Source organism: Neolamprologus brichardi, chromosome 18 (assembly GCF_056152115.1).
Source record: "Neolamprologus brichardi isolate AB-2024 chromosome 18, ASM5615211v1, whole genome shotgun sequence".
In the NCBI taxonomy this organism is placed as follows: Eukaryota; Metazoa; Chordata; class Actinopteri; order Cichliformes; family Cichlidae; genus Neolamprologus; species Neolamprologus brichardi.
In genome coordinates this window covers 28,773,139-28,797,366 of record NC_142121.1, presented here as the reverse complement: position 1 = coordinate 28,797,366, position 24,228 = coordinate 28,773,139, and the positions used below count along the sequence as shown (strand labels likewise).

At 42.4% G+C, this 24,228-nt stretch overlaps 1 protein-coding gene across 2 annotated transcripts in view; it reads right to left on the bottom strand.

Annotated features, from left to right (window-relative positions):
* LOC102794687 (disabled homolog 1-like) overlaps positions 1-24,228 on the bottom strand; it is a 48,552-nt gene that overhangs the window by 1,731 nt on the left and 22,593 nt on the right. Inside the window, exons 3-14 of one of the 2 annotated variants that reach the window (XM_087831421.1) lie at positions 16,438-16,577; positions 12,702-12,800; positions 10,804-10,935; positions 10,315-10,434; positions 9,741-9,779; positions 7,058-7,123; positions 5,830-5,889; positions 3,804-3,851; positions 3,497-3,605; positions 1,927-2,565; positions 819-946; positions 315-399 (exon numbers count right to left, since the gene is read on the bottom strand). In XM_087831421.1, the coding sequence (XP_087687547.1) occupies positions 328-399; positions 819-946; positions 1,927-2,565; positions 3,497-3,605; positions 3,804-3,851; positions 5,830-5,889; positions 7,058-7,123; positions 9,741-9,779; positions 10,315-10,434; positions 10,804-10,935; positions 12,702-12,800; positions 16,438-16,577 (1,652 nt within the window). In that variant the 3' untranslated portion in view covers positions 315-327. The remainder of the gene's footprint in view (positions 1-314; positions 400-818; positions 947-1,926; positions 2,566-3,496; positions 3,606-3,803; positions 3,852-5,829; positions 5,890-7,057; positions 7,124-9,740; positions 9,780-10,314; positions 10,435-10,803; positions 10,936-12,701; positions 12,801-16,437; positions 16,578-24,228) is intronic. The other variant, XM_087831422.1, reaches the window with a different exon arrangement.

Below are 24,228 nucleotides of genomic sequence, written 5' to 3'. Positions count from 1 at the left end.
GCAGCACTAGTGCTGTTACAACTTTCGTCACAAGGTGGCAACATTGTGCCTTTCTTATTTCTGGGACGACGCAGAGAGCTGGAGGACAGAAACAGAATTTAAACCAAGGCCCTTTCTCAACTGGCCACTCATTCACACGGAAAAAGGAGATATACTGACAGGTGAAAATACAAGGATAATAAAAAGAGACAGAGAGAGGGAAGAGCAGGATGAGAGGAGCTGGGGAGAGAGGACCCAAATGCAACAACGTGAAGACAGCTGATATTTAACTGAGAAAATCAGAGAAAGAAGGAAACCATGAAATACCAACTCACTGTCTGATGTTCTCTAGCTGTCTTCCTGTGGACATGTCTGATCCTGTGGAGGATCAGCAGCTTCGCTGGGCACAACGGCAGAGCCCTGAGAGAGAAAACACAATAAAATTTCTCCTTTAGACGTGACGTGTTTGTCAAGATCAGGCGATCCTCAGCTTGTTAAACCTCCTGCATTTCCCCCGAAAAACAGGAAAACATTTAGGAAAGTGACATCGAGTTTAATTACCTTGAAATTTTGCCTTATTATACATGATCTAATCAAAGCACTTAAATCATTTTTGACCTTTCGTGTTTAATTGACTTGACATTTTTCTAGAAAAAAGGTTAAACTCGAATTTGGCCATAATAATCACGACATTCTAATCTGCGTAATTACATGTTACATAATTGAGAATAGGTCACCCATGTGGCAGTAATGGATTGTAGCATCATGCTAGTCAGCTGTTCTATGAAAAATCTATGAATCTAAATGACTGACATGACCCCCAGAGGGGCCGTCCTCACCAATTGTTCCTCCTTAGCGTTGCTGGAGTTGCCCTCAGGGTCAACAGGGGAGTGATCTGTGGGTGGGTCACTGCCTTGGGAAGGGGGGCAGTCTGAAGATGAGCTCTGCTGTGGGGCTGGAGTGGATGCTAAGGAGAAGAACATAATCATAAAGATGAAAGAAAAATATTCACAGAACACAGTAAAAGGACTTATAGATGGATTTTGTGCTAATCTGCTCTGTGAGTATTCTGGCATCGTGGCTGGTAGCATGGATGTGCTTATAGGGAAGCAGTAAGTGTAAAACTATGACCTTTATTGCTTGTCATCACCTATCCTTTTTATCTAATGTACTTGACATTCTATAAAACAAAGGACAACCCTCTTCATTTTCTTAAGGTTAACAGAGTTTTTCGGTTAAAGCTGTAAAGACACAAGGCAAGATGTACAGACATGCTAGTAGTTTTGTGACATTATGTAGGCTATATAAAACTGAGGTGAATGCTAATGTCTGCATGCTAATATATTAGCTTTTTGATTTTTAGCAGGTGTACAGCAATGTTAGTGTGCTAACATTTGCTCATTAGCCCAGTTGCTAATTGCTAATTAAGTAGCTAATTAAGTAGCTAATTGCTAATTAGCCTGGGTGTTGATTTGTACCACAGTGAATATAAAACATGTACAAGTGTTTTGTAAATTTTGGTCATATTATGTTACAAAATGTACAATTATATGTGGTATTTTCATTGATTAATGACTTGCGATTGACAAGCTCTTAGCTAATGTTAGCCAAGTCGTTGCAGCCAGTTTTTTTTTAATTACATGTATTAAAACTATATGCATGTAACTTATTTTAAGGTAGTACATATAATTGTTACAATAATATAAGTAACTAAAAACATTTCACACGCCTGGTGGATTTAGAAAATACTTCTGTTCAGTCATTCTCTATGGAGGAATATCTGCACAGAACTAAATCAAACATTTGTAAGCCCACTGTTGTCCAAAGTGTTGACCTTTTTCAAAAGGGGATCGAGAAGATGAAAAAATGCATTGAGCTAGTCATATAAAGTGGCACAGGTGCTGGTTTGAGTAATTATGTAGAAGGTAAATAATATAAAACACTTACGAGACTCAGTAGACGGTGAAGTCGATGTACCTGGGCTCAGAGTCATCCTAGAGAGATCAAGGTCGCTACAGCTCCCTTCTTCTTCCTGGGTCGCAGCAGCTGGAGGTGGCAGGAGCTGACTGCAGGCCAGTGTGTCCGGTACACTCATGAGGCCTGGAGTGCCGCACCTGCTCACCCCTGCTGATACAGCACCAGGTTCTACTGATACAGCTGCTCCCGATGTAGAAGGACCCTCACCTGCATCTGAGTCGAGGCCTTCTTTACCCAGGCTGAGCTGCTTCTGGAGCAGGGTGGGGTCGGCCGTATGCTGGGGGCTGGTGATGGCTGAGGACGGGGCTGATAGGTCGCAGGCCTGGGGGCACATTGTGGTTATGGGTACTAAGCCCTGGAGCATTGCGGCCGGGATGGCGTGGCCCCCCACGCCCACTGTCTGGGCCGGCATGTAGGCTGCCATAGCTGCCCACTGCTGCTGTGTAGCAGGGAAAATGTTGGCCTGGCTCCAGATGACCGGCTGACCACTGGGGAGAACCTGAGCCACCTGCAGAGGTGCCTGCACAGGGAAGGCCAGAGTCTGAGCCTGGGCGGAAAATGGCTGCTGAGCCCACTGTGCTGCCTGCACAGGGCCCATGGTCATATAACCTGAAACAGGAACAAGAGTGACAGAGAAAAGAAAAGGAAACGATTAAAGGTCTCCGTGGTTACCAATTCAGTGCACATTATTAAAATGACAGATACTCATCTATAAATACTTCCAATCTTTAAAAATGAGCTATTTAATTCTGAATATAAGAGTAAAAGAGATGCAATCATTCTTTTTACAGTCTTAGATTCACAGGGACTTTTCTTGTCGACCTCCTTTTGGCACTATAATCTTTCCAAATCATATTTTTGTCACATTTATGCTATTATTTGTGATAGTACAGTCACAAATTTGAAAATGGTTTGCTGCTGTAGTGCTCCAAGTCATCAGAGTGACTTAAATTTAATTTTTCCTTCTTACTCTTTAAATCTTACTGTGAATGAAACCAAGTCAAAGACAGATGGCTGGCTATAAATGTATATTAGGGAACATACAGAGGTACAATCAATGTACAATCCAGTTGGAAACCAGTGCTGCACATGTAGTATAAATAAGAACTACAACAATGTTCCTGCATGAGGCCTGCTGACTTCATATTATAAGCGCTGTTATCTTAGACAGACACACTGTGAAAAGAACGATTGTGAAGGTTGTTGTTTCTTGCATCTAAAAGGATGTTGCTCTTCAGCGAGCTGCTGTTTTAAACGATATATCTTTTTTTCTTCAGTTTTTTACAATGCCAGTTGTTTCAGTAAAGTATGCAAAATCACTGTAGTGGTCCTTCAAGTAACACCACTTTGCTGTATCTCGCCACAGGTTTACAGCCTAATTAAACTGCATCTCTGTGTGCGGTCCTTAAATTCGCTCACTGCTAAATCTTGGCAAGATTTTTCATGAACCGAACATCAAAGAGCCACGTCGCCACCGGCGTTCTTTATTTTTTCTCGCATTGTGGAAAACGATGAAGCGTTTCAGCCTGGGTATGGATACCTGATGGCACAGAGGTGGGGCTGAAGGGGGCGTACAGCTCAGCAGGAGTGTGTTGCTGCTGGCGGCTGCTCCTGCTAGGGTCCAGTGTGTTGGCAGGTGATGGGGGCATCTGGGAGGAAATGCATACACACACACGCACATGCACAGATGTCACCGTGCTATCAAAGTCACCTAAAAGTCACAATATCTTTGGCTGCAGTGTCTGCCACATATTCAGATCATTTAGATCTCAGTAAATAACCTAATGAAATTAAATGACATTACATGTTGGAGCTAAAAAAAAGAGGGTTTGTGTTATAGTACTCACCGAAGGAGGAGTTGACATGTCGCCGAAAAGATCAAAGTGGTTGATATTCTGTCAGTCGAACCGAGGAATGAGGGAGAGAGAAAGACAAAGGCCAGTGATACATCACGCAAATGAGACTTGCACAACCATGAAGCCTTAAATTCATCTCCGGATAGGGTACGGTGGTTGCATGGGTGGGTAGGTGCGGGGAAGTGAATGTTACTCACAAAGGCAGTTTGTGCCGCGGATGGCAAGAAACAACTGTCCCCTCGATTCATTATCAGAAAATGGATCTAAAATGAATCTTTCGTAGCTCGCTATAATTGAGTGGGTAAAAGGCTATTCAGCCCTGTAAAGCAGACTCTGATTAGATATTCTTATGTGCGCCAATCAAGAGCCCCTCCACTCCCACCCCTCCCATGAGAGCTCGGGCTGCTTTATCATGCTGATTTCCCTCTGTGAGCACATACACGGGGGGGACTGTGTTTATATCATCAAATGAAGGAAGGAAGAAGCTCCTGGAACCACCCGACCGAGGCAATGAGGCCACCTCACCCTATAGGCAGATGCGACCCCTGCTCTAGTCCCCTCTGTCCTCCACTCACACTACTTAAAGGAGAGGAGACCTAGCTATGGGAGAGACTATGAGATGGCTAGGTTGCGTGAAATGTCTCTGAGGGGAGGGGGGGCCATGCACAAGCAGACAATGATTCACCATAAAATGCACAAAAACACACAGGATTTACATGCTGTAAAAGAAACAGACAAACACACAAACACAACGTGGTCAAACCAAAGAAAGGAAAAGGGGGAGGAATCACAGCAATCCACGTTGCTGCGGACAGGGCGTTTATGTCCTCCTCCGATAAGCTGGGACATAACCGATTGTAACTGCATTTCGAAACCATCGAGGGGGACAGAATGAGTCCGAATTTGGAGCGAGGTAAACACTGTACACAGAGATCTCTGCCCGCCGGCACCGACACACATCAGGGGAGCTCGAGGCTCTCAGAAAGCTCCAACTGAATGAACAGACAAGCAGTAACACTTAGAGATATGGAAGCGCTGCTACTTAATATACTGGCATGGGCTGTTCAGGTGAGATAGCAACAGGGGCTGGGACAGTTTATCTGCCTGATAGGCTGAGCAACAAGCACAGAAACAGCGAGGAGAAGGAGGAGAAGAAGAGCACTTTGCCGCAGCTGTTTTCAGAGGTTACATGGAGGTTCTTACTGGGTTAATGCTTGACAAAATTGGTTTGAATAAATGTTTTTTATCCTTTACAAGCGACTTGAGAGATGTAACAGCGTAGTCACTGCATGGCGGTGAAGAACTCATAAAGCCTAGCAAGATGAGATGAAATATATTTTCAGTTAGATGACATGGCAGGGGGATGGGGGTCAAAAGTGCATTTCTTTTTATGCTGTTCTCTGGTCAGATGCTATTTGTTAAAGTAAAGCTTTTATGAGTGTTTGGCGGCCTTGGATTGTATGTAACTGCGACTACACCTCATGCAGCTCAACCCGACACCCGCCCCCACCTACAAACCTCTCGTCCTCGACCTCTGAGGAAGATGAAGCAGCCACTCCTTTGTTTATCTAATCAGCCCCCTGCACCGTCAGTTGGGACCAGCAAACAGACTCTTTGTCTTGACATGAATCAGATTGTGCAGAGATTCAGATTTTGGCTAAGAGACCCGTCCTCTAACGTTGTGTGAAATTGCTGACATGCATGCTTTTGGTTGACAAATCAATTTGTTTCGATTCTTTAAGCATGCTTATCATGATCAGTAGCTTTGTTGTCACAGAAAATACCAGACGCAGACACACACATACACCCCTGTGTGACTGCGTCCTTGTCTCGAGAAGTTTGTTTTTAGAAGCCTGTCGGCTGTAATTCATAACTGAAACCATTAGATAGCAGCAGATTAAATTACTAGAAATGGATGGTGGCTTAAGGCACTTCCTTCAAGAGCATCTTAAAGAGAGGTTTGCAAGTAGAAAAATAGGAAAAGTAAATAATAATTCGAAAAAAACAAAACACCTACAGTCATGAAATGGCGTTTTGGGACATCATAGATCCCTTCCTTCTGCTGACTGGTTGGGACCTGCATTGGATTGGAGGTCGAGTCAAACGTAAGTCACATTCAACACCTTTTTTTTTCTTGGCTGAGTATTTAAGAACAAGAACTTACAAGAGCTGAAACATGTCTGAATCAATTTCTATCTGGGCCATTTATTTAGATGCGTTTTCATCGTTTAGCGCAATAGGATTATGCAGATTTTAAAGTTGCGGCACCGAATCAATTCTACTTAAATCAATATCGATTGCAAACAGTGCCTGAGAACGGTGTGTGCTGGGCTCGTGAGTATTTGTTAATCAGCAACAGCACATCTCAACTACTTTATCTGGCTATATATAAAGAAAAAAACCTCCTGAGCTCTGGCCTGTTCTGTTTATTTCGTTCACAATTATCCAAACTATCTGTTGCTCTTAAACTCATCTGTCACACCCCCCCACTCCTCCACGCTCCTTCGACTGGTTAACTTTTGGTTACGTTTTTTCCCCGAGTCTATTGATCTTGTTTCACTCTGAGATCAAATGGCATGGCAAGTGATTAATCTCTCACTCTCTCTGCATCTTTCATCTTCAGAAGAAGGCAAGATACAGAGAAGCAAAAAGAGGAGGAGGAAGAGAAGAGAGGGCGAAAGAGAAGGGAGGCTGGGGAATTGGATTAAACCATACGCCAGCTCCCTGGAGTCCTAGTTGGAGCTTCAAATGGTCTAAAACCAAAAGGTCATCGTATTGGATATATAAAAGCAGAATGTTATACAGGCTGTGGGTGAACTATTCAGACTAAACAACTGACCTTGACTCGGACATCATTTTTTTAAAGCTGATGCCTTTTCAATGCCAGCATCTTTAAAGTTACAGCCCTTGAGATTTTCAACATTATTCATCATCTTTATGATACTTTTCAGCGTTACCCTTTACCATTTAGTAGATATCATTGTTTGCAAGGTAGCCATCTTTAATATGATCTGCTGGTGCTCATCGTGTAATTATATTCAGCATGAAAGTTTTTTTTTGTTTGCATGAAATTTTACTACAGAATTTCCTCGTCAGGAACATTAGCTTGATGTACTTATGAAAGTTTGGCATTTTTTAAAATTCTTTAAGATGTGCTACGAAGTTATAATATTAGTACTGTTTGTATTATCTATCACAGGGTATGAAGAGGGAAGAAGAATGGGGGGCAATGTTTGTCTTTGTACCTGATAAACGCTCTCCTCTGACTGGGGGCCACGGAGGGGTTCGTGTCCAGCCTCAAACACTATGTACTAAAGAACAGAAGTAGTGGGCAAGGCGTATAGGTGCAGAGAATAATGAGATGGAAGAGAGAGAGCAGAGAGAGACAGATTGGTATATAAAACAGAAAGACAGAGGTAGTGAAACATGACAAGAATACATGAAAGCACACAGGAGTGAGGATGGCGTCAAGTGGGAAATGAAATGAGATAGTGTATAAAAATAGGGCATGGAAAAAAGGAATGGAGAGGATGAAAGGAGGAAGAAAAAAAGTGAGGTGTGAAGAGGAAAGAGCACAAGTATAACAGGTCAGGCAATAGTTCAAGGCAGTGTAGAGGTTTTAGCTCGAGGTCTTCCTTCAACCTCAGGAATGCTCCACCTCTTCCAGAGAAAACAGACCTATTGGTCTGAATATTTTCTTTAAATCCTTTAATGAAGTCTTAAAATCTGTCATTAATTCCTTTAACGTTTAAGAAGTGTTTCACATCTTGGGACATGTGCTTAGTCATCTTGCGTGTAGAGTAAGATGAGAGAACTGCTACTTTATCACACTGGCAATCGTAAATACTTAGCTGAAACCAGCTAATTAGCTTATCATATAGACCAGAAAAGAGCTAGCCAGGCAACAAGCACATTAATTCATGATATAAGTTATATAGTATGTATTATATTAATTACTGAATTATAAAAAAAAATCTAGGATGTTTTTTTGGTTAACGGCACCTTAAGAAAGTTAGCACAGTTAGCGAAGAGGAAAAATTAGCAAAAATGTCATTTTTACCCTTTGATTTTTCCAAGGACTAAAAACACAAAATTTACTTTTTAAAAGGGAGCTTAAGAGGTGCTAGTAAGCTTAATTTATTTTCTTTAGACCCAGCCAGGTTGTTAGGCTAGCTATTAGTTCTTTATGCTAAGCTAACTGGCTTGTAGTTCCATGTTTGGGTACAGTTTTCAGACCATAGGCAGGATAACACATGGATGTATCCTCTGAATCTGAGAAGCCAGTGGAAATGCTCAAAGCTACATTCTATCAGAAGGCCACCAGATGGCTGTGGTTGCAAAAAGACTACAGAGCCTATATTGTCTTCTCATGTGATTTCAAGCCCACAATGCTCAAAAGTGATGTTGAACCTACAGGACATGAAACCATTGGTCGTGAGAGAAAAAGCAACGTCAACAAAAGCAACATCAAACCCCAGCTAGCAGGTTTTCCTCTTGTAAACAGTAACCCTACAGTGTGACCAAAATGGCCAACAAGTTAAGTCATTAGCTGTTATGCGCCGGCAAAGTCTTTCCTGATGACATTATGGGCTGAGTCGCTCATTTCAGGTCATACTGGTTATACTATGTTTCAGAATGGAGGACTATCAGTATTGTTTTTATTGGCCAATGACTTACAAGTTTTTTTAGCCAGTGAGCGGGTTCACAATGAGACCTGCCCCTCTTGTCATATGGTTGTTAGTGTTTTTTTTAAACCAATATCGTGATGGTGAGAACACCAACCTCGAGGCTTCAAAACCAAGGGCCAGATTAACTAAATGGGTTAAAGTAGCTCATGAGCGCAATGCCCAAATAGCATTTATAGGTGTGCTTAGTTGTTCAGGTGATTTACAAAAGTGGCGCTGCTCTCTAAACCCAGTCAGTTGATTTCAATATCAAGCACAAAAATAAGATGTGCTTTTTTTGGCATTAAATATTAGCATACTTAGCAATAATTTGCATGTCACAAACATTAATACATCATTTTGTGCACTTGATTTAAATATTTGTGTCCCTATATTTTGCATCTTGAGAACTACATGTGCAACAAGTATAGTTCCCACCTCTTGCACGCAATCTTGTCACTGTGATGTCTTTGTAAATACCAACAGTACCTTTTGTTTTTACACCTAAACCCAATTTGTGCTGGCACAACGCATTCGTAAAACTGATCCTAAGACTTTAGGAACCAATAAATGAAGTCATGTTTGCTAAGTCTAGCTTTTACACTGTCTGTGATACAGACATGAGAGTTGCACTGGTCCACTTATCTAACTCTTCGCAAGAAATCAATTAAGCATGTTTCCCCAGATGTCAAACAGTTCCTTCTGGGAGCAGGCTGGAGTTTTGTCAACCAACATCAACATAAATTGAAAGCTGCAAATGGAATGATCATACGTGAAAACATACTTGAAGAGCAAAGAACAGAGGTGAACTGGGAGGTGGTTGGACGTATCACTGAACATAGCATTCAGAGTAAGAGTTAGTGTTGTCTGTATTCAGTGTGAGCAAACACAGAGAAAAAAAAATGTTGAGCCAAATAAATGCACAGGGCAAAAGGGACGGGAATAACAACCAGTCAAGGGGAGGGGGGCATGTTTTTGGAAGAAATCAGAACATTGACACAGATCAACTGAAAAAATATGGTTTTACAACACTGCACTGGCAAATGGGTGTTGAATGGTTGAACAAAACTGTCCACTAGATGGTCTACTGTGTATTACTGGAATGGTGCAATATTTATGAATCATTAATTCAAGCATGTCAGTGGCTGATATAAATTAAGGATTATTTGTTTATATATTTATTCCAAGCTTAATAAGGGAAAACAGCTAGAAAGCATCAAAGTCAGCCGTGTTTTGCTCCCGCTCTGAGTGCCTACGGACCTACCTGGTAAACTGGATCATCCACTTCATCTTCCAGGATAGTCTGTGTGTGCGGAACAAAAGGCAGATGACACATTTTGTTTTTCAGTCTCATTAGAGAATAAATTGAGAGAAGATGTTAAAAAAAAAAACAAACATCACCACCAGCAACAACAACAACAAAAAAATATACTCATCGCAGCGTGACATTTCCTGCAAGCAGGCACAATTATAGACTAACAGCACGTTGCTTTTTAATCAAACAGTTATTTGGCACATCACAGACAAAACACATATTTCCTAGAAGTGACAGTAATAATAATAATAATAATAATAATAATAATAATGATAAAATCAAACCAGCAAAACCTGTTGCTTTTCCATTGTAGTTAGATATTCAGAACAGAAATCAATGGTCCAGACAAACACACAAAACAGCGTCGCACTTTAAAGGAAGCTACAATGTGTTAAGATATTTGTTGTGTGAATGAATTGCAGGCGGAGCTATAAGGTGTGATCTCACCTCCAAATTAGAAATGAAACTGAGTGGAAAACAACAAAAAACGAAAGTGCAAAGACTTCAACGCAGGAAAACCTACCTGGTACACTGCCTGCTCACACTGTTTGTCCTTCTGGGCCTTCTTCTCCATCTCCTCCCGCTGTTTTATATCGTAGATGAGTGTGAAGAGGTCACGCAGGTCAATGATGAGAGGCTCCGCCTGGATGAGAGAATTGGAATATGATGGTGAAGGACTGAATTAAGAAAAGGTTAGCAATAGATGGTATATAATCAAAGTATCACCTCTCTGTCTCTGTCTCTCTCTATATATCTATATCTATATATACACATACATACATACATACATATACATATATACTATAGTACTAATAGTACTCCATCATCCATAACTAGAAGAAATTGTTTTACTTAAAATAGGAAATACACTGTTCATAATCTGAGACCTTAAACAGAGTTGTAGGCAAGTTAATAAACTAACATGTCATAGTCAAAGTCAACCTTATTCTCTTTCCTGCCAAATGTAAAGAATCAGAATTAAAATATTCATCAAGTGGGGAAAAGTACTCACAGACTGCGCGGTCTTGATGGCCACAAACCTGTGGTGGCCCTCCTTCCCACAGACATAGCCAAAGGCGCGATGATCCCGGGTGTCCTTGGCAATGTAGCTGATCTCATGGACTGAGTGGTGATGAAGGAGCACCTTGATAGCAAAAAAAGATGAGCGTGTTAGCTAAAACTAAACAAAAAAAGGTCTTCTGTTTCACGTGTCCTATTTGTCGTCTTCTACTTTAAGATGCAGAAATGAAAACCTGATGTATGATTTAAAATCCTCCCTTAAAAAAACAGACCACAGTACTGTAAACTGTGCTGGGAGACAAAGTAGGTCAAAGCTACTTAAAACATCTTTGCATATTGTTGAGCCAAATGCAACACAACACAGAGTGTGCTTCAAAGAGTGCTCTCATCTCTGCATATAACTTTATGGATAATGTAGCTACAGAACTAGCATTCATTAAAGATATAAACCAGTAGCACGATTTTAGCTTTGTGCTGTTTTGTGATATCAGCAAGACTCGAGTTGCCGTTCGACGAAAAAAAACACCAAATTAGCAAGCAAGAGATATTAGCAGTTGCAAAACTATAAGTATATAGGAGTAACTCAGCTCTTCACACCCATCTGCTTCCTCCTCTCTTAGAAGATATGTGCTTAGACACCAGGAAGGAGCGCTTGTTTGAATATTAGCCGATATTCGGCGCCGTGTGTCGCCGGTAATGCCTCAGATTAATGTAAAATACAAAACTAATACGACTCGGGCACTCAATTCAGTGGCGAATCACATCAGCTTTACATGAAGCATTTCCATCTAAATGCTCGCTGACACAGCCTGTGCTCTAGCGATCCCCATTTCCACCTAAATAAGTCAAGAGGGGTATTAAGTGTGGAGTGTTATTTACTGCCAGTAATCAGTAAATAAAAAGAGGAGCATTAGGGGGCATGATTTCCGAGCAACAAATGAGCATGTCAAAAAGCTGGTGAGCTGCGCGGGTCGTGGCTGGAGGCTTAATGCTCTTTTTCATTAGAGGCGAAAGACGTACTACTATCACCACCAGTCACATTGAAAAGAGATATTATCAAAAAGATGAGGGGCTTTTTTGTTTGGTGGGGTGAGGGGTAGGCTGTTGGTGGTCGGGCGGGAGCTGGCAGCCACGGGACGAGCGCTGTTGCATAATTATCAGTTTAGCTCTAATGACAGCTGAGGTGGAGCCGGCGGTGTAATTAGCATTAGCGGCAATGATCATTAAGGGGTGGAACTGAGTGCTAATTATCGGTTAGCGCTGATGAGCAGAGTGGGCCTATCTAGCCAACACTACGCCGCGGGACGGGGGAGAAGCGAGCCCCTTGATCATCCTGTAATGGAACAGCAGGCCTCTGAGTCCGCCGGGTGGGGGTGGAAGCCAGGATGCAGGCGGAAACAGTCCATTTCATATCATCGCCATAAGACTGCTCACTGCACTATCATTAGCACACAGACAGGGCCTGAGTGATCTTAAGTAGGTCCTGCAGCAGCACTCCCCTAATCGCACTGGAGTAAACCACTTGGCTTTGGGTTGTAAAGCAAATGCAAGGCCCACAATCCAGTGCTGTCAAGTTTAACTTTTAAGGGCTAAAGGGCAAACTGTCCTGTATGAATCATGCTATTTCGTGATTTCTGTTGACATTTGGAGAAGAGATTGAAATATGGTCAACGCACCGAAAGATGTGTTACAGGTAATGCAGCTGCAAGAATATGTCAACTGTGGGAGTCAGGCTTATAAGATGGCGGCCCGAGCAGCCGTTGTGAACTGAGCCGTACGAGCGTCTGCCCTCTGGATGTCCTGCATTGTAGGTTCACGGTACAGCAGCTGGCACAGAGGTTGGCAGCGCAGCCCTGACAAACCGGGCCTATTCGCTAATGTGATACTCACCCCTGATCTTTCACAGTAAATCTTGATCCCGCCGAAGGAGACCGTCAAGAAGACTCTCTGCTTGTGCTCCCCTTTGGAACGTGCCGAGGAAGCCATTCCCTGCAGGAGATTAAAGGGAACGACATGAGGAGATAAAAGGAGATGATGAAGCCTTCCTCTATTCCGACTCAGGTGAGTGTGGCAGTGGGAGATGTGGGGTAGAGATTGGGGGCAGGGTGACAGGAGTTACATAAAGTGTGATAGGACAGGATGTTCTTTCATGTGCTCTTTTTTTCTTGAAGCTTCACTCTCAGAGGAATTCACACATCGCCTTGTTCAGCGAGTTATATTATTATTGCCATTTCCCCCTTTAGAACCATTTTTCTCTCCCTTTTTTTGAAGTAAGTGTGCTGCACCTCAACGTGGCAATACACAAGTGCTGGCTAACAACAATAAGGTGAGATCTGCTGACAGAACGGATCGCGCCGCTGACCGACGTCAGCTCGCTTCGGCAACTTCACATAGTGCTGACTGAACACCCAATCCAGCCTTTGAAGTGTGTTTTTCCCATGGATCTCACCAGCTCCTTTTTCCTCATATTCTCAGCTCTGATAAAGAAAACAATTAAAATTTCCACCGTGTTCCCTTTGATGCGACCTGTGTGCTTGACATGTCTTTCACAGAACAACGCCTGGGAGAAAATAGAAGAGAGGAGAAGAGGAAAGATGAGATAAGGGTAGAGAAAAAGCTTGCCTTCTGCGCTCAGTATGTCTGGAAAAACTGCATCAATGCTATTCAATTCAATTCAGTTCAGTTTCATTTATATAGCACCAAATCACAATGGCAATCGCAAGGTAAAAACTCTACAATAACACAGAGAAAACCCCAACAATCAGATGGGCCCCTATGAGTAAGCACTTGGCAACAGTGGGAAGGAAAAACTCCCTTTTAACGGGAAGAAACCTTCGGCAGAACCAGGTTCGGGGCATGTGAGGGGGAGGAGAAGTTCTTTGAAAGCCTACCTGATAACACAACCACAAACCCTGACTCGCAGTAATCACCTTCGAGCTAGCTTTAAATAACTATACAGTAAAAAGCTGAAGGAATAACAGTACATAAAGGAGGAGGGCGAAGGATAAAGAGCAGAACAAGCAACAGGAGCAGGAAAGAGATAAAGCAAATGAGAAAGAGGCGGGTGGGCAGGAGAGTCAATGGATGTTGTCAATCAGTCATCGGCATCCCCATTTGGCGGATTAGTAAGCACAGCAGTGAACGGCAGCTCAATAGAGACCTGTACCCCCTCTCTATCCCCTGTCCAGATAATAGCAGGTCTGTATTGACTGCTCCATTGACTGTAACTGGCTGGGAGCTGGTGACTACCGGAGTCATATGGAGGGCACTGCAGAAATGTCTGATCAAAGCAGTGAAAAAGTTGCTTTATTAGAAGTACTGTATCATTTGAAAAGGGTATGGGCAATGAGAGGTTTTGCCTTCTGGCTATACTGCTTTTCCAGTGGGGCTTCCCACACATTTAAGCTCTAGGAAAGTCATTGAGAATATGCATTTACAGTTCATCTGCTTATCCTGTAGCCAATTACTGCAGCGATGCTTGTGCGCTGCTTCTTTGCACAACTGATAAATATCACTTGCCATTCATTTGTCTTATTCCTTTAATGTAAAACCAGAGCCTGATACAGGTTTACATTTGCAGTACACCTCAATAGAATACATCGTCTTTGTCTCTGAGAAGCCAGGTTTTATTCATCAATTTTTGTATAAGACCATTACCAAAGATAAGAATCACATCAGAGGTGTGAATCTTAAAATCATCAGGCAGTTCAAAATGTTTCCCCCAAAACAGATCACTGTAATTGCCAAATTCAAAGAAACAGCAACTTTCAGCGCTAAAAACAGACAAGAAGCCAATGAAATGATACCAAAATCTAAACTTCTTCAAACAGAACTCATGGCTCGATAGTGAATCAGTCCCCAAAGACATTAATATTGTCCAAAAATGCCACACTTTGAAGCAAAATAATACGGCATTTCCAGCCTTCTATAAGATTTTCTTTTGTTTCTTTCAAATATCCTATTACCTTATTTCACCCGCATGGGAAGAATTGTAAATAACTCTTCTAATTTGTGGCCATTTTGAATGGCAGGTGGACAGACAGCTGCTGCTGCAAGCTGCCAGGCTTCAGCTCAGCTAATATACAACACTGAACTGGACCTCTTGACTGCATTTCTGGTGTTGATACTTTCTGAGATATTTTTCAATCTAATTATCTGACCAAAAAAGATGTTAAGAGTACTAAGAGCCCATCTAAAGAGTCTTTGCTCCACTTTTACTGAGCTAAATTATAATTTTTTGATTTAACCTTATTATAATTGGCAGATACCCAAGTCTGTGTGATGCACATAGATAACCAAGCTAGCATCAGCTAATAGCCACTACAACTCATGTGATAATAATCACTTTTTCTGGCTGCAAACAAATAAATAAACAAAAAACAACAACAGGAGCCACAAAAGCTAAAGCTGTCCACGGTCTAAAAATTCAAAACAAAGCTGAAAAATAAAATAGACCTGATTTAAGCATCTGATTATAATGATAGACATGATTTACTCTGTACTCTGTCTCTATTACTTTGTCTTTTACATGAAATTAAATCGACAAACCTAAACAGAGGCAGCATTTTCACCAATCTGTCTATCCAACATGTGCAGGCTCAGTCACTTAGAGGAGAGAAGCTCCTGAAAGGTGACTTAATAGAGGTAATTCCTTTTAAGTAGAAGTTCATACATCAAACTGTCTCCTTCCTACCATAATCCTCGCTGCCCTTCATACCTGTTTGTTGTTGCTTCTTGTGTCCCACACCCTCCCCTTCATTTGCCTCGCTCCTGCTGCGCTCTCCTCTTGCTTGTAGGTGGGGGGGATTTCAGCCCCTGATCCCCAACAAAGCCTTCTCCACAGCACCACCATTTACCTTACTTCTCTGACACTTCTTCCCATTTAAAAATAATAGAAACAACTCGCAGATTATGTAGTAAGTTCATGAATACCCAACTCGTTCATCCACCACTTTTTATGCAGGCATTTTCTGACTCTCTCTGTCTCTGGGGCTGAATTTGATCTAGTTTACTTTCAATATTTTGCAAGGAAAACTAGCTGAAGTATTATCTGGGTCATGTTATCGCAGTTTGCATATGTGCCACAAGTGTAACATCATGAAATTGGTTGTAAAAATAGAGTGTGAGTGACACGAGAAAACATACAGGAGACAGATCGGGGTGGGGGGATGGGATGGTTACTCTCCTCGCACATGCGGAAAAGTGAAAATTCTCTTATTTGACTGATATACTGATTTAAGTATTTCTCAGAATAGGGAGCCAGTTTGCCCCGGAGGTAAAGAAAAAACAAAGACATATGAATATATGCGAAGTGCTTTGAGCGACACTAAAAATAAAGAAGCCTATTAAAATAAAGTACAAAGCCGCTTCCATTTTGCACAAGCCAACCTTACAGTAGCTTTCTATAGGACGCTGTGGAATAATAAGGCTGGACTTTCATTTGTTCCATCTGGTCAGTTCAAACCTTCAGTGAGTCATACACAGGATAAGACAAGCTCCTGTGATTCATTCAACAACAGACAACACAGCCATGTCTGGGCATGCTTTCTGCAAATCTGACTGAGATGATTGAAGATGCTCAGTGATGTCCACACAGACTCAGACACACACACAAAGAAGTCTGCACCTTCAGCTTCATCATGGAGTCCTGGCACAGCTTGTCCCCGCGTGCGGCTGTCACCTCATCAATCCCAATCAGCTTGGCCTTGTAACGCACGCCATCTCCGCGGAAACGCTTAATAAGCCCCGCCTCACTGCGGTCCTGACCTGCAGAGGAAGAGAAAGAGAAACAGACAAGAGTCGGAGAAATAAGAACGAGAGAGTGATTACAGGAAATGAGGACGTGTGAGCTCAACTGAATTGAACGCGTTTGGTATGGTGCCCGTCTCGAGGGTACGTGGGCTTCTGCGCGCGGTGTCTGTGCGTAGGTGCGTGCGTATTTGCGCGTGTGTCTCTTTGCTCCGGTGTTAATATTTATGGAATAGGAAACGCGGAAAGAATAGAAAATTAGCAGGGGCGCGCAAAGATGGAAGGAAAATTGAACTTGAAATTGAAAATGAAGTTGGATAAAGCCGGCGCACTAAATGAGAAAACAACTGGAACATCAAAAACAGTCAGCGCCACAGTCACCTGTCACAGAGCATTGTAGGGCATTCACACACAAAGGCAGGACTGAAGGGAGGGGGTGCTTACTCCAGTGTTGCTACCCATGGCTGGAGTTCCCATGGGTGCTATTGGTAGCGACAAACCAGCCTGAATGGCTCCTATTGAGAGGAATCTTCTCGGTCCAGCGCTCACCCACAATCCACCCAAGCCCTCTCTGTGTGATGGATGTAGGGTGGTGGCAAGAAGGTGGCGGGCTGATGGTATGAGCCGCTGGGGGCAGTGGGGGGTGTTCACGTGTGTGTCTGGATGGCCTCAGGCTCTATACTGTCATCCCCTCCCCTCCTTGTTCCTGATTATTCTGTCTCTCCAGCCACCCTGACATCTCCTTGATACCGACACCTTTCTCATTTTGTCTCATCGCTCGCTGTTTTGATTATGTGGGTTCGAGCCTCAAGCGTTATCTCGTAGGTCTACATTGTATAACCTGTGCGGGCTTTGTCACTCGCAAAACACCGGCTCCCTGCAGCAGTCGCACAAAGACATAGTAGGGATTTCGAATCAAGGTCACCGGCACCTTGGAGAATTTAACAGTTTCAAGTCTCTTCCTCATTCAAATCTAGGTCAGGAGACCATGCAGTACATCAGTTAGCAGCACATTAAAGGGGCTGGCTAAGCTGTGGGCGACAACGAGACAAGGTGTAACATCCTTAACAGAAGCTGTCAGGCTGTGCTCCAAAGTCACATTTACGCCAAAATCAGCTTATTCCACCCAGAAATGCCATCGCCTGCCACATCTAACCAAATTCCCGTCTTCCGTTTCTGCAATTTCCAAGTCAAAACCAAAAAGGAAAAATTGGAAACAACCGAAAAGGGCAGATTAAGAAGCGTCTCTCTCCCCACCCACCCACCCACCACCCCATCTTAGTAAAATGTAAGTGCTTGTCTTGGCTGTGCACACTTCTTCACTAATTCATGAGGGCACAATTCTCTAAAAGGGGGAAGGGCTTGAGGATGCTAAAGTCATTAAAGTCTCTAAGCAAGCGACTGTCAAATCTGGGTCTAATTTAGACTTATTTCACAGCCAGAGGAGTTATACAGCTAATGGGCACATCTGAACATCAACCGCAGCGTGTGAAGAAACGGACGCTCAGATTTAGTGACGAACTCCCTAAAAATACGAACTGTGTGCTATTTGCTAAACCCCGGAAGGTGATTATCGTTGCTCACAAAGCGGCCGCAGTTTGTTCGCGCAGTATTATGCACTCCACCCTGATTTTACTGACTCATATACTCTGTAATGTAATGTAAAATACATGCTGCTCCAGATGCATTTTAAATACAATCGGTCCAATTCAGTGCAACTCTCTCAGATGAGCTGTAACCAAATGTTTTGTGCCATTTGTTTCTTTACATACCGCATACGGCCCTCCTCACACTTCAGGAAGGATTTAGAGATTTATGCACAGATCCTCAAAAAAAAAAAAAAAAAAAATAGGCCTTGCATACCAAATGAGAGTCTTGAGTCAGTGGCATAACTTGTTCACTACGTGCTCTGGGTTCAGATCCAGATGAGCGAGTGTGCTGTATTTGAAAACTAAAGAGCTGAGGGGCATGCTGTTTCATGTTGTTACACACTGTAAGAGAGGAGAAGCGAGAAGGTGTGTGTGCGTGTGTGTGTATGGGTTCGTGACGGGAGGTGACACATATTCCTCTGGCTTTCTGGATTTACAATTACCCAAGGTTGAATGGTCCTCACAATGATTCTGGCCCGTAAGGCTGATGCTCATAATTTTTCTGACAGTGGATTGCCTGAAGTATTGTGTGCTGTTTGTCTCTATGTGTCCTGGTGCCTGGTGGTCTGAAGTGCATGTGTCCAGGGTTAAAATTTAGACCTCGTCTCCTGCTTCCCAATATTTCCGAAATCCCTTGTTTCAAAGATTTGGTTTTTTTTGGTGAGTGAGTCGGGCATTAAAATCCAGGATGTCAGAGGCTTTAAATCAAACGCTCCAATCCTCCCACGTGACATGCAGGCTCTGCACCAGGACCATGGAGAGAACAATTACTGTTCGCCCTGCTCCATACTGTTTCAGGGCTCGTCTCTGATCACAGTGTTGCATCCGTCTTCTTGCCACACTCGAATGGGGACAGCAAAGGGACAGATGGCGGCAGATGGAGAGTCAGAAGTGCCCCTCCAGATATAAGGACTTGGCAACAAGAAACTTTTTGTTGGGGATCTGGGCATAGAGGCAGCTTAACCTTTGAACCTCTCTGGGTGTGTATCTGTGCCTTCCCGTTCCTTTTCCTTTAAAGTCGCTGTTCGCCATTAGCCACACACACATCCACACGCGCACGCACCATCCTCCGGGCTATAATGAAATATGCAATAGCAGCCGATATTTTCTCTGAAATAAAAAGACAGGTATTTCCTGTCAGCGCAGGAGGCTGAAGTAGCAGCGAAGAGAATGCTCGTCTGAGAAAAGCAAAATCTGTCCGCGCCATCTGCCTCCCCCCATGTGCGCAAAAGAAATTTCACAAGCCTCAGCAAACACACAGAAGCACATTTACAAATCTCAACAGCGGTGCGTGCTCTCCCCGTCCAGCCCTCGCTGATGTAAAAATAAACAAATACGTTGAAAATTCCTCGACCAAACTTTGGCACTAAACGCAGCATTGAGGGTTTGGCTAAACGGCTGATCAATAAAGCAGTTTCAGGATTAATTAAGGCTTTTGTGCAAATTGTCAGTGCACTGGATAGATCAGTGACTCGCTGTGGAGTCACACACAGGAGACGGTGTGTGCTGGCTGGCATTTTGTGGGGATGATACTTTAGGAAGGGGGGGCTCCATGATGCTATTACCAAGCTGATGGGGACGCAACGTCAAGACACAGTTAGGAAAATGCATACCTGCAAATGACTTGGCAAATAGTGTTTGAATAGATTTGAATGGGTAGTATTTGTATTGCCTCTTAGAGTATGGGAGGCGACCAGTGATTTACTCTGCTGCTTCTCTGCTAGCTGCTCTCTGCCCTTTTCTCCCCTGCTCTCAGTGTCTTCCATGTCCTCAACTCCATGCTTTTCTTTTTGAAATGAATCTTTTTTGCTTTCTTTCTCTTTTTTGGTGCACAGATTACACTGGGAGAGCAACAGTTGCTATGGAGATAGAGTAAAGTCACGCATGTAAAGCAATTCTGACGATGGGTAGAGGGGAGCTTTGGTTTTTATGACGGCAGACTTTACTGCAGTCAGGTTTGAATTTTTCCTCACCGTTTTGAGAAGAATGAAGAGTGATATAAGTGCGTGCCAAAACCAAAACGGACACGCAAAAAACCAAGTTCACCCTAAATTGTTTCGCATTCATCACAAATGCATCAGAATTTTATGAAAATGATACAGAAGCAATTAAATAATAACTGGTCGATGATGCATTCGAGGATGAACCAGGACATGACTAAGGGGGCAAATCTTTTTATGTTGTAATGGGCAGCTTATCTCCAATTTATTTCTATTCTGTGAGTGGCAATATTGTGGCATTTTGAAAGGATTCAAAAATTTTCCCTATTTTTTGCATCCATAATATACGACTTGATGTAGTTTGTAGGGATGCAACGATACTCGTATCGATATTGAACCGTTCGATACAGTGCTTTCGGTTCCGTACGCATATGTATCGAACAATGCAAAATTTTTTATTTATTTTATCAACTTTTCTTCTGACGATGCTGTCTGTGTTGAGCACTCAGTGGATCTGCGTTTGACTACTCCGCCTAGGCAGCGCAAGCTAGCGAGACAGAAGCTAAGCTCGTTGCAACATGGCAACTGCCTCAACGCTACCCGAAATTGAACCTCCCCCACCCTCATTCAGATCTGGCGTCTGGAACTATTTTGGTCTTCATGTGACGTATGACCCTGATGGTAAGCGCGTCATGGACAAAAGTAAAACAGCATGTCGGATGTGCCACGCAATGCTCAATTGGTGGGAACTAGTGCGTTAGCACAGTTAGCTTGTTAACGTGTTGACGCCGTCCAGCCCCACGCACGGGGCGATCCGCGGTAACTCGTTAACGGAGATTTATGGCGTTAATGTAATTTTAACGAGATTAACGCTGACAGCACTAGTGGGAACACAACGGATATGGCTGCACATTTACGCCGACATCATCCTAGTGCAAAGACGAGTGGAAGCAGACAAAAACAACAAGCAGGCATGCTACAAACTTTACCCGAGTCATTTAGACAGCCGTTAGCACATGATTCTCCTTATGGGGACCTGATATGTTTAATATGCTGCTGAGAATATAGCCCAGAAGAAGCGTATAGTAGAGCTTTTATTTTGGAAAGAGCCATTTCTCTGTAATAAACAATTATTTTGTTGTTTCAGCAACATTTATTCTCTTGTTTCATAGTAAAATATTTCTTTCTTTCCTTTTTTTTAAAACCTAGTGTTAAAGCTAACAGCCTATTAAACCTGTCCTTGCACTTGGAACATAGGTGCTAGATGAGGAAAAATAATAAAATGAATTCAAAGCTGCTAAAAAACAACAACATCATCAAGGTCATTAACTAAAAACACAATATTTTGTCTGTCTATCTGCCCATGGCTTGCAGTTTTCGCTCTGACTGACCAAAACTTTACTTTTCTGTCATTTCCTTTCATTAAATTCACTTCTAAAGTTCTACTTACAATCTTGAAAAGAAAGCAAGACATTGTCTATCTGTCCAACAGTCTGCAAATAAGCTTAACTTGATGGGAATGGGAAAGCAGAAGGGGAGCAGTAAATACAAATGAGGCTGTCACTGTCATGCCCTCTTGTGGTTCCAGGTCCAGAATGAAGCTGGATTAGATATTTTATCCAATATCAACACAAACAGACACTCACCACAAACTTTTTTAGGTACAACTATTACTATTTGCTATTCGTGAAGTTGCTGGAAACATTCCTCAGAGATTTCGGTCCATATTGACATGATAGAATCACACAGTTGCTGCAGATAGGTTTGCTGCACATCCATGATGTGAATCACACCTTCCACCACACCCCAAAGGTGCTATATTGGATCAAGATCTGGAGGCCATTTGAGTACATTGAACTCATTGTCATGTTCGAGAAACCAATTTGATCTAAGCTTTGTGACATGGCGGGTCATCCTGCTGGAAGCAACAATCAGAAGATGGGTACACTGTGGTCAAAAAGAGATGGTCAGCAACAACACTCAGATAAGCCGTGGTGCTTAAACAATGCTCAGCTGGCACAAAGGGCCCCAGAGTGTCACGGAAAAATTTCTCCTACACCATTATTGCACCACCACCAGCCAGAATCGTTGATACAAGGCAGGATGGATCCATGCTTTCATGATGTTTTACCCACAATTCTGAGCCTATTTGAATGTTGCAGCCAAAATTGAGACTCATCAGAGCAGGCAACATTTTCCAGTCTTCTGTTGTCCAATTTTGTTGAGTCCGAACAAACTGTAACCCACGACATGTGATGAGGTCTTCTGTTCAGAGATGCTCTTCTGCATAGCTTGGTAGTAACAAGTGAGTATTTGAGTTAGCTTCTCCTTCCTATTGGAAACAGTCTGGCCATTCTCTTCTGACCTCTGACATTATCAAAGCATTTTCACACAGAGAACTGCTGCTCACTAGATATCATCTCTTTTTCAGTCCCTTCTCAGTGAACCGTACAGCCGGTTGTTTGAGTAGGAGATAAGCACTTTGTGAAATTCTCAGATCAGCATGTCTGGCACCAATAACCATGCCACGCTGAAAGTAACTTAATTCACCTTTCTTCTGTATTCCGATGTCAGTTTGAACTTCAGCAGGTCATTGTGCGCTGTCTACATGCTTAAATGCATTGAGTTGCCTACATGTGAATGACTAATCAGATATTTGTGTTAATGAGCAGCTGAACAGGTGTACCTGGTTGGTGAGTGTATATAGCCCTTATGAGTAGGCTCATTAAAACAACAAACAAAGAACCCTTTTTAATTAACTCATAGAAAAAAAGGCAAATAAGTTTATCTTTTGTTTGTTGTTATGAGAATACATTTAGGTACCAGACTCATTAACTGATGGAACTGCATGGACACTGGGTTCTGTTGAATCACCGCTGATTGAATGATCGTTGATTCATTTACTTCTTTTCATTCGCCGCTGGTCAGGTGCTGTACAGGTGGGACAAATGCTAAACCACCATGAATGAATTCTTCATTCAGTATTCTAATGTTTTTGTAGTGTTTTTTTTTAACTTGTCTTTTAAAGTGACCTTTTGTGCAAGAAAGAAACATGAAATAATTGCAGCCATCTGCTTTAAACTCAGAAATTTCATTACATATTCCCGTGGATATAAACAATGCATCAATCAATATACAGATAAAATCTAAATTATTAGCCACCCTATGAAATTAAAAGTTTTTGTCAAAGGTTTCCATGTTTCCCATGTGTTTTTTTAAAGAGCAAGGGATTTTCAACACAGTATTTCTTTAGAAAGCATTCATTATTTCTATTTACACACAATAACAAAATTATTTCAGATAAAACTCCAAAATAACCAGGGTCAATATTATTATCCCCCTGTGTTATTTTCCAGATACAGAGTATATACAGAGCTAGGAAACAAAAGATTTCAAAGACTCTGGAAAGAAAACTTGAGAGAGATGTTTCTAAAGACCCAGAACAACTACAGGAAGGACAACCTGGAGAGAGATTATGCATACTGGGAGCACGTTCTTTGGTCAGATGGGATGAAACTAGAGATCTTTGGCCACAGAGACTCTCGGAGAAAGATGGGAGATCAGTTAAACCTAAAGAACATTATCCTCACACTGAAACACGATGGTGGAAGTATAATGCTGTGGGTAAGCTTCAGTGCATCAGGAACTGGGAAACTTGTCAAGGTGGAAGGAATCATAAAGAAAGAAGGATAAATAGTTTTGATTTTGGCCTTTTTTTATTGGATAGTAAAGTAAAAAATAGTAAATTGAGATAGATAGGAAATAAGGGCCATGGGGGAGACTCAAACAGGGAACGCTGCGTTCTAACCATTTGGCATGTGGCTGCCTGCTCACACACTAAAAAGGCACTGAAAAAATAAAGGATAGGTAAGGATTTTGAAAAAAAACCTCCAGCAGTCAGCACCAAAACTGGGTCTGGGTCATCACTTTGTCTTCTAACGTGACAACAACCCAAAACACAAAGCTCTGACTTAAAAATCTGCAGGATGAACTGAAAACTACGGTCTGTGGCAGAAGACCATCAAATCTGGACAACTCAGAGAAACTCACCAAAGAGGAATAGGCTGGAAATGATCAGGA